General features: G+C 36.5%; 1 protein-coding gene across 3 annotated transcripts in view; it reads right to left on the bottom strand.

The window, feature by feature from the left end:
- Positions 1-11,414, bottom strand: part of PCYT1B (phosphate cytidylyltransferase 1, choline, beta) — a 79,470-nt gene that overhangs the window by 41,877 nt on the left and 26,179 nt on the right. For all 3 annotated transcript variants that reach the window (XM_011382451.2, XM_011382452.2, XM_023524573.1), the window contains exon 3: positions 5,119-5,235. In XM_011382451.2, coding sequence (XP_011380753.1) covers positions 5,119-5,235 — 117 coding nt within the window. The remainder of the gene's footprint in view (positions 1-5,118; positions 5,236-11,414) is intronic.

Below are 11,414 nucleotides of genomic sequence, written 5' to 3'. Positions count from 1 at the left end.
TAAAAAAAAAAAAAAAGGAAATAAAAAGTATACAGATTGAGAAGGAAGAACTAAAACTGTTTTTGTTCACAGATGGCATGATCGCCTATGTAGAAAATTTGAAAGAACTGACCCAAAAAATCTAGAACTAATAAGCAATTATAGCAAGGTTGCAGGATACAAAGTTAATAGTACAAAAGTCAGTCACTTTCCTATATACTAGCAATGAACAAGTGGGTTTTGAAATAAAAACACATTACTGTTGGAAGACTAGCACTACTAAACTTCAATACTAACTATAAAGCTACAGTAATCAAGAAGGGGTAATATTAGTAAAAGACTGTACAAATAGATCAGTGAAACAGAATAGAGATCCCAGAAACAGATACACATAAATAGTCAACCGATCTTTGGCCAAGGAGCAAAGGCAACACAGTAGAAAAGATTCTTTTCAACAATGATGCATGCTGGAACTCTGAACAACCACACACACAAAAACCAAAAACATCTAGACACAGATCTTGCACCCTTCACAAAAAATTAACTCAAAATGGATCATAGATATAAATGTAAAACACAGAAGTATAAAACTTTTAGAAGATAACATAGAAGAAAACCCAGATGACTTTGGGTATGGCAGTGACTTTACAGATACAACACCAATAGCACAAACCATCAAAGACACAAATTGATGAGCTGGACTTAGCTAAAATGAAAAACTTTGCTCTGCGAAAGACAATGTCAAGGGAATAAGAAGCCAAGCCACAGACTGGGAGAAAATATCTGAAAAAGATACAACTGAATCTAACTATGGGCGGTGAACACACAATGCAATACATAATGACTTCCTATTGAATTGTACACTTGAAACTTACTGAATTTTGTTAATCAATATCACCGTAAAAATAATTTTTTTAAAAAAGATACAACTGATAAAGGATTGTTATTCAAACTATATAAAGAACTCTTAAAACAATAAGAAAATGAACAATCTGATTAAAAAATAGACAAAAAATCTGAACAATCTGATTAAAAAATAGACAAAAAATCTGAACAAAAAATCTACCAAAGGAGATATACAGATGGCAACTAAGCGTATGAAAAGATGTTCAACATCGTATATCAGGGAATTGCAAAATAAAACAGTGAGATATCACTATATAACTGTTAGAATACCAAACTAGAAAACACTGACAACAGCAAATTCTGGCAAGGATATGGATCATCAGGAACTCTCATTCATTGCTGGTGGGAATGTGAAATAGTACAGCAACTTTAGAAGACAGTTTAGCAGTCTCTTACAAAACTAAACATACTCTTAACATATAAGATCCAGCAATCGTGCTCCTTGATATTTACCCAAATGAATTGAAAACTTATGTCCATACAAAAACCTGCACGTGGATGTTTATAGCAGCTTTGTTTATTTGCCAAAACTTGGAAGCAACCAAGATGTCTTTTAGTAGGTGAATGAATAAACTGTGGTACATCCAGACAATGGAGTATCATTCAGTGCTAGGAAGAAATGAGTTATGAAGCCATGAGAAGAATATGCACATGGAGGAACCTCAAGTGCATATTACTAAGTAAAAGAAGCCAATCTGAAAAGACTACATACTGTATGATTCCAACCATATGACATTCTGGAAAAGGCAAAACTATGGAGACAATAAAAAGATTAATGGTTGCCAGGGGTTGGGGGGAGAGACAGATGAACAGGCAGAGAACAGAGGATTTTTAGGGCTGTGAAACTATTCTATACAATATTACAATGGTAGATACATGTTATTATACATTTGTCCAAACCCACAGAACGTACAACACCAAGAGTGAACTCTAATGAAAACTATGGACTCTGGGCAATAATGATGTGTGTCAATGCAGATTCACAGACTATAACAAATGTACCACTGTCATGGAGGATATTATAATGGGGGAGACTATGCAGGTGTAGGTATATCAGAATTTTCTACTTTCTGCTCAATTTTGCTATGTAAATTTTGTTATGTATAATTTCCCTAAAAAAAAGTTTATTAATTTTTTGAAATTGTCAACATTTACAATATTCTAGAAATTGCATATTTTACAACTACTTAAACTTAGAATGAAAAAAGCAAGAAGGTATAGTTTTTCATTCTTTTAAGGATTGTGGGGAACAAAGTTTGAAGACTCCTAGTCTAAGACAATGGTTTTCAACAAGGGCTTTATCATTTCCTAGGAAGTATTTTTGGAAAATCGTGGGTCATCTTTAGTTGTCATAATGATCAGAGGGAGCTATTGGCATCTGGTGCCATTTAGCAGGGTGATAACGATGCTAAACATCTTGCAATGTATGGCACAGCCTCACATAAGAATTTTCTCACATCTCACACGATTTCTAAATGTTTGTGCATAATTATTTATGTTTATTTGAGTCTAGAACCTGACTTTGTTTTACATATAATCACAAAGTATTTCTAGAATTGCTGTGATCAATGCTGAATTTTAGAGGCAGGCAACTACTATATATATCAAAAAAAGATTGCACTTTTTCTTGTTCATAGTTTTACCTAAACATGTTCACCCTAGCTATTTCACTCATGGGATCTGAGTTCTAAAACCATGCCCCTGCAGAAGTCTGCTGACATAGAGGAGGTTGAAGACTCTGTTTAACAGACTTAGAATCAAATATAATTTACTTAGTGGAGATGCATGAAATATAGTATCGCACTGAATTTATTAATAGAGTAGTTAAAATATTTCATAGTATTGTCATCCAATTATTTAAAATAGAATAATAAGAAATCGGTGGAGAAAATAACATTAAACTTATTCATTATTTATTGTTTATGTTGCTTGTGGTTTTCCACGCTTACTCTGTCACCGTCTCCAAAAGTCTACATACCACTTCTTTACAGCTTTGTGTAGTATTGCTTCATATTCCATGCATACCCTAGTCCCTGTCACCTAGCAAAAGATATGGTCTCAACAGTAATCTTAGTTTAACATGTCCTTGGTTTCCACAGAGAACCCACATACTAGCCATTGGGGGGAAATCTATCTGCATTTCTTTGTAAATCTGCCATAGAGGACACCATTCATTGGATTACTCAATGCCCCTTATGCAGCAACCCTCTTAAACACTTATCTTAGAACTCAGGGCAGGAAAAGCAAGTTCTTTCTAATGGAGCAATATCAGCTCTAGCATTTGAGAGTTATGAAATAACTGTGTGGCTCCTTTTGTTTTACCTTGGCTGCTAAGTTCAGGATTTCTTGTTGGAGTTTTTTCCTTCTCTTCTGTTTTAATTCTTGGCTCTTAACTCTTGTCCATATTAATTTCTCTGAGTATTACATTATCTGTGCTTTTATGAAAAGTCTCCCTAAGATATACAAATCAATAAAATAATATATTGCTATAGCCGCTATGTCTTCTCCACTTGTCCCAACATTATCGTCTTGACTGGTGAAAAGAACGCTGCACAGAGAAAGTTCTATGTTCTGGCTTTTGTGTGCCCTTACTTCACTCAGGTCTCTGCACAAATGCTAGCACTTCAGAGCGGCCTCCCCTGACCTCCCTCTGCCTAAAACATCCCTCCTTCCTTGACCAGTCACTCTTTCCCCTTACCCTATATTTCATATTTCATCATAGTACCACTGTTACATATTTACTTATTTACTGGGCAGTGTCTGCCTCCTCCTGAGACTCTAAGTTCTCTGAGGACACAGTCTGCTTTGTTCATGGCTGCATCCTCAGTGTACAGAAGAATGCCTGGCACATAGTAGATGCTCAATGAATAGTTGTTAAATGAAGGAATCATTCGGTGAATCAGCGAAATCATTATTGCCTAATGACCTAGATAGCTGCTGACATTAATTTACTGCTTTCTCCAATTTATAAGAATGTACTGAAAGCTGCACATTTCCTTCGATCTTACTTTTGATGTAATAACCCAGGGACATAGCAAGTGTTCCTGTTAAGTGTGACCCACACCTAACTACCTACAAACTTAAAATGACCAAAGCCCAAATACTGCAGAGGTCTCCCCAGGGCCCTGGCAGCTTAGGACCAGATCCCAGGTGGTAGTACTCACTGAAGACATGGTTTTCCGCTCGAGATACAGGGAAATGAACAAGAGATGGGTTCTCTTCCTTCCTGCCTTGGGCTCCCTCTGCATGACTCAGCCAGTAACCATTGCCTTTTACCATCTCTTCCTTCTGGAAAGAATTCTATTCAATAACCACAAGGTCACCATCCTCAGGGAAATCTGAAGATGGGTTCCTCTTAAATATCCAAAATGTAGTTTAAAACTTGCAGAAGATACCAAAATACTTAAAAAAAAAAAAAAAACCAGATACCTAGTCTCTTACCAGCACCTTTATTCGCACAGTAGAGGTCTAAGAGTTGATGGTGCCTAGTTCATGTAATGCCATAAATACTGATCGTGGTAAAAGGATATGCTACAAGAGGTGAGATACAGGTCTCCCTAGTCAGGTACTATCCCTTTTACCCAAACTGAAATCTGTAGGCCTTCTGGAGGAGGAAAATTTCAAGCCACATCATCACCCTTCTCTCTCCGCATGCTTATGAAATAAGTCAGTTCCTTCATTGTGAACCAAGATGACTTGGGTATATAAATCTCCATTTCTTTAACACACTGTGCATAAATCCAATTATTTAGGGCTGTTGTAAGCCACTAATGTTAGCACAACATTGTCCTAAGTGCTGTGGGTCACAGAAAGGAAATAGACAATGACCTTATTTACCCTTAATCATTCTGAACCCCTTCAGCTCAGCAAGATTTGAAATCAGAATGATATTGCTTTTCTCCTAACTCTCTAGAAAATTTTAGAAATATAAATTGAATCATGCCTCAAACACAAGAAGAAAGGCACTAATGGAAAACATGAAGCAGTTACCCTTGGTGGTATTATTAGTCTGTCTCTCTGTTGGGATCAGTAGCATATAATTGCATGATGTAATTTCCCCTATGGTTTTTTAAACATCATTTTAAATTTCAGGCAATGAACAAGTGAGCCAGTATGGGCTAAATTAGGAGCATTAACAATGTGGGATTTTAATGATGAAACTCTGAAAGCGGTCCTTTTCAGGAAGCACTTTATAAAGGAGTTTTCTAGACAAAGAGAAAAAGCACTTCTTACCTCCTACCAGCAAGTAGCTGTTGGGAAACAGTGTTTTTGCTTGCATAAGTGCCCTTGCATGGCCTGAGTGGAAGAGGTCAAATATTCCATCTGCATATACTCTGACGGGCCTGTCAACTGTGAAAAAAAGAAAACATCATTGACAGAACTGCAGAATAAGGAATCCCAATTGCCTGATTCTTCCTCAGCATAGCACTGTAAGAAAGTTTACTTGGAAAAAACACAATGTCTACGTACCATCGGTTTCATATTAGTGCATGAAACTAATTTTTTAAAAAGGTTCTCCTGAGGACATCAAAGCAGAGTAAAAACATAACAAAATTAAGATTGACCCAGAACATACATTTTTCGACAACAGGAAAGACAAACACAGAGCTCTGGGGAGTTCTCTTGAGCCAGAGTAGAGTCTCAAGTGTTTGAGCTGGCAAATTCAGACAGAGTAGGAATAACCAAACAGTTGGCAGAGTCAGGCCAGTGGGAATATCAAGACAGGAGTAACTGAGGAGCTCAATGAAAAGGATAAATGACTTCATCCTTGAGTCTGGCAGTTGTGAATGAAGTTCCCAAAGGCAGTGTTCGGCAGGAGTAACTCATAATGCTCTAAGAGACAGTTGTGCATCTTTCTTTCCAACTCCAAGTCATACTGGCAGCCTGAAATCAGCCTTGGTAGGAATATTTACACCACAGAAACTGGCAAATGCTACAAATCAGGGCTAATTTCCCTCTGAAGGGTACAAAAGTTACATGTTGGGGTGGTGCTCAGGGTTAGAGGCAAGCGACCAACACTACAGTCCTTCCTAAGGAGAAAGGTCAAGAGTGAAGAGGCCACAACAGACACTTTCACAACGGCATACAGTGTTCTGAGAAGTGCCATTCCATGAGGAACAGGAACACACTTCAACACAGACCCCTGAGAGCCAGGAGACTGCACTAGAAACTGCAGGATGACACTTTTTTTGAGCCAACCCAAAGACCCATCCCCTCAAATAAGAGGGAGACATTGTGAAGTAGAGGGGTTGGGTACCAACTGTTATACCATTCTGGATTCCCAAAGAAAGAACTAAAAGTGAAACTATGGCAAACTACAAGCTAAAAATGGCAAACTGAACACATACACACATATCTCCACTTCCTCCCAAACACCACAAGAATTACAGAGAAAGAATTAAAAAGGTACAATTTCTCAAGGGCAGAGGGAATAAGAAAAGCAATGACAGTGGATGAGAGATGTCATCATTTGGAAAGTTGATTTTCAAGTGCTGAGTACCTGTGGAGAAGGAATAAGACTCAGGGGCGGGGCAGGTAGGGAAAGGGACTGTATTTTTTTTGTATAAGCCTAAGAGTCTTAGTGACTTTTCAAACTATATGCATGTACTATACTGGTGTTATAAAAATAAATATAAAAAGGAAATCAATTCAAACTTCAGTTGAATAATCTTTAAGACTTAGATTTAAAATTGTGATTATTTCCTGATTATTTCTTATTAATTTGGAACATAAATTAAAAGAAATGTTACAGTAATAGATTCAGATGGTAAAATGTTTCTAATCAATTAAATTTCTCTAATAAAAAAATCTCGAGAGACTTTATGTCAGATAGGGAATTGCAATTATTTCCAATTATACACCATTTTGAACAAACAGAATTGCCTTCACAGGATTATCCTGTATTCTAAATAAGGCACAGTAAATAGAAAATGCTTTGAAATAACAAACTGCCTAATGAGGGATCCTTGGTTTCAATGCTCTTATTCAATTTGAATTCAATTGAAGAAAATTTGTTTTAAGATATAAACCCCAGGGGAAAACAGATGGTGGTTTTGCAGAACTTTTTGTTATTGATTCGGAGGTGATCAAGATAAATGGATTCAGGAAACAGGGAGGAAAGAAAAGTAAGAAAGATGACATAATTACCGAGAAAAAGGCCATTTAGTAAATCTTGAACAGTATTTGTGGAGTTGATTTTGCAATAAGCTCACTTTTACAAACTGTAATGTGTCAGCAATTTCTAGACTGGGAAACTCTGTAAAATAAAAAAAAAAAAAGAACTCTGTGTCTTCAAAAAATAAACTTCAAGAAAAAATGCGAAAGTGAGATGGAGGGGAGACCTGCAGATTAAAAGAGATTTAAAAGACATATCAACATATTCTAATATATGGATATTATTTGGATTTGGGTTCAAACAAACTACAAATAAATGATGACATAAGACAATTAGAAATTAGAACACTGAATATGTGTTGATATTAAAGAATTACAGATAATTTTTAGGTGACATAATGGTATAGTGGTTATGCTATTTTAAAAAGTTATAAACATATGAAACAATAGGAAGCCCTAGCATCCAAATAATTCAAGAAGAAAGAGTAAGATGAGGGCATGCATGGGACAAGACTGGCCATGGGCTGGTGGCTGTTAGTTACGGGTGACAAGCACATGAAGGTTCATTATATTGTTTTACTTTTGTGTATGTTTGAAATTATCCATAATAAAAAATTTAAATAGTGTGGCTTGTTTAGTTATTCTGCATGTTTATTTGTTTTCATCTTTTATTTGAGGATTTTCTAGATACCCTTTTCAGCATTTGGGGACTCTCTAGAGCATCTAAGTTGGGAAGCACTGGCCTGTGAAGCTGGGGGTTTGGCAATGGTCACAAGTTAGAGCACAACTATTTCGTGTCCATGGCGGAGAGACCTTAAGGTGGCTCTCAGTGATCCCTGTCTACTGGTGTTCACGCCTTTGTGTGATCCCCTCCCTTTAAGTGTGGGTGGGACCTATGACTTGCCTCTAATGAGTAGAATCTGGCAAAGATGATAGATGTCATTCTCATGATTATATTACAGTATATAAGATTCCATATTGCTAGCTGACTCACTTTCCCTTGGTGGCTTTGAAGAAGCAACAAGCTGCCATGTTGTGAGAAGGGATACATAGAGGGCCACATTGCAAAGATCTGCAGGTGTCCTCTAGGAGCTGAGGGTGGCCTCTGGTTGATAACCAGCAAGAAGCTAGATCCTTGGTCTTGCAGTTCCAAGGAAATAAATTCTGCCAACAACCTAAGTGAGCTCAGAAGTGGATCTATCACTAGTCAAACCTCCAGGTGAGAACTGAGCCCTGGGTGACACCTCGAATGCAGCCTTGTGAGATTCCAAACAGAGACCTCAGCTAAGCCAGGCTCGGACTCCTGACTCATGGAAATCACAACATAATAGATGCACATTGTTTTAAACCACTAGGTCTGTGGTGATATGTTATGCAGCATAGAAAATGAATGCAATGGCATTACACACTCTGCCTGCAGATTATTATAAAAATTTAAAAGTATTTCAAGTAAATTCCTATTTATCCTAAATGGTCAGAGTAAGTATATCAGATAAATGTGATGTTCTGGTAAAATGTATGTCTGTATACCACACATTGATTACCATGCTTCAAATAACTTAAATATAACAAACTACACATAACACCAAAATGATGCTAAATATTTGCTTGAGGAGCATGGATACAAATAATGACTATGGTACAGTACTGTGGGGCAAAATCTGATTGTTTTAAGTTCCTGAATCTTACATTCCAAATTTTTATAAATTACTCAGTACTTAGAAGTAAGTGAAACAGTGAAGGGGGCTATGCTGACCTCACATCTCACACCATATACAAAAAATAACTGGAAATGAATCATAGACCTAAATGTAAGAGCTAAAACTATAAAATCTCTAGAAGAAAACAGGAGAAAATCTTAGTGACTTTAGGTTTGGCAAAAATTTCTTAAGTAAGGCCCAAAAGGGACACACTACAACACCAAAATATTGATAAATTGAACCTTATTTAAAACTTATGCTGTTCGAAAGACATTTTTTCAAAAAAGAAAAGGCAAGTCGTGATAGGGAGAAAATGTCTGCAAAATATATATCTGATATAGGACTTACATTTAGAATATATAAAGAATTCTCAAACCCATCAATAATAAGACAAATAACATTTTTAAAAAGGCAAAAGAGTTGAACAGTCACTTCACCAAAGAAATTAATACATGGATAGCAAATAAGCTCAATATTGCTAGTCATTAGGGAGATGCAAAGTAAAGTTAGAATGATATACCATTTCATACCCCTAGAATGGCTAAAATTTTTTTTTTAAATATTGACTATACCAAGTGTTGGTGGGCACCTGGAACTCTCATACATTGCTGGTAGAAATCTAAAATAGTCCGATTGCTTTGGAAACCTACCATCTGGCCAGAAAGGAAGAAATCACCAACTGCATTATATCTGAATTCACATTTTTGTGGGGTGTGTTATGGCATTTCTTAGTATAGCTTCAGATTCAGGCAACAACAAAGGGATGATCATTCATTTATTTTAATTACTCATTTTTTTTATTATGGCTATTAACAACCTACATTTAAACAATGCCTTAAAAGTACATATGATTTACAAAGCCCATATATTTCACTCAATCTTTGCATCAACTCTGTGAAGGAGATAGGGGAGAATGGACTTACTATCCTCACTTCAGAGGGGCGAATGGAAGGTGAGCCAAGTTAAGCTGCTTGCCCAATGTCACACAACCAAACTATGACTAAATGCCCAGTAGTTATGGTAACTAGTATTGTTTTCGTGTACAACTGATGTGGAAAAAAGGTGGCACAGAAATTAACCTTTTAAAATCTAACAGTTACGTATTTTATAACGTTTACAGAGCAGTTTTATATAAACTTTATAATTTTCTTCTACTTATAGCCAGAGATACCATTTTTGATAAATAATGATGATTGATGTTTACTTTTTAAATACATTAAATTTATGTTAAAAAGAGTACATTTAAAGAAAAATTAAGTAAATTATAGTAGAGGCTGCACATAAATAAGGCAAAATTAATTAAGGGAGCTCCTGAAAGATGAATTTGGGGAAAAAAAGATGAGTTTGGGAAACTACACATTGTGAAAACAGAATAATACAGATCCCCTTTCTGAGAAGGAACACAGGAAATCAGAATTGAGTTTACCTTTAAGAAAAAAAGTCAACTTTAACAGAAAGGGACCTATGAAAAAATCAGTTGGACTATTTTCCTTTACCTCAAGACAGAGGAGTGATTCTCTCTGTCTCAGAAATACATACTAAACCCTGTAGCTTCATAGCTCCACAGCTGGACTCGTTGACCTGAGATCAAAGGTGCCATTCTGATCGCTCTAGTGTTTTTCTTGATGTTTCATCATCATTGTGACCTCACTGACAAGGTCCAGGAGCTAAGAGTTGAACAGAGTTTGTCATTACCTCTTTTAGAATGTATATGCCGGCCCCTGTTTGGGCAGACCTAAGATTGCAAAACATATTGCAGGCAACTGTATTAAATCATAAAATAGGGCTAGTAAAGAAGATAGTAAAAGATTTCAGTTATAACTATAATCTTGAAGCACATTATAAACTCCAAGTGTGGGTCTGTTTTGTCTTTTTGATGGAATGCTCAAGACAGCACAACAAAAAAGTAATTGCTTACTACTCTTGAAAATTACCAAACACTTCAAAAAAGTAACGTTGTTTTTCTTGTTTTCTTAAAAAGTGGTCAAACAGCAAGATTTTTTAAAATGCTCTGAGCTTTTCTAGTACCAGTACAATGCTCCAACAATTATTTTGAATAATTTCCCTGGTACTCCCTCCAACCACTACCCATGGTTACTTTTTTAAAAATTTTATTGAGTTTATTGCGGTGACATTGGTTAATAAATTATATAGATTTCGAGTGTACAGTTCAATAATACATCATCTGTATATCGCACTGTGTTCACCCCCAAAGTTAAGTCTCCTTCTGTCACTATATCTGACCCTCTTCACCCTTATTTATTTACCTCCTCTCCTCCCTTTCCCTCTAGTAACCAGTAAACTGTCGTCTGTGTCTATGAGTTTTTGTTTGTTTGTCTGTCTTTTGTTTGCTTGTTGCTTTCAGTTTTATATCCCACATATGAGTGAAATTATATTGTTCTCTACTTTTCCATCTGACTTATTTCACTTAGCATGATATTTGGATCTAGTTACTCTTAAGCAGTGGTTCTTGCTGTGTGGTCCCAGGACAGGTGACATCAGCATCAGCAGGGACCTGTTAGAAATGCAGATTCTCCAGCCCTGCCCCAGACCTAGTGAATCAGAAACTCCGAGGGTGGAGCCAAGCAGTCTGCTTTCACAAGCCCTCCAGAAAATTCTTAATACTCTGAAGTCTGAGGACCACTGCTCTAATAAAACAATGGCTGTCAGAGCCAGGTCTAAGACTAATATGTGCCTTCTAGGTAATCAAAGAAC

This window comes from Pteropus vampyrus, unplaced genomic scaffold (genome assembly GCF_000151845.1).
Source record: "Pteropus vampyrus isolate Shadow unplaced genomic scaffold, Pvam_2.0 Scaffold476, whole genome shotgun sequence".
In the NCBI taxonomy this organism is placed as follows: domain Eukaryota; kingdom Metazoa; phylum Chordata; class Mammalia; order Chiroptera; family Pteropodidae; genus Pteropus; species Pteropus vampyrus.
Note: the sequence above shows the minus strand (reverse complement) of the source record. Positions and strands in the feature narration are given on the sequence as shown.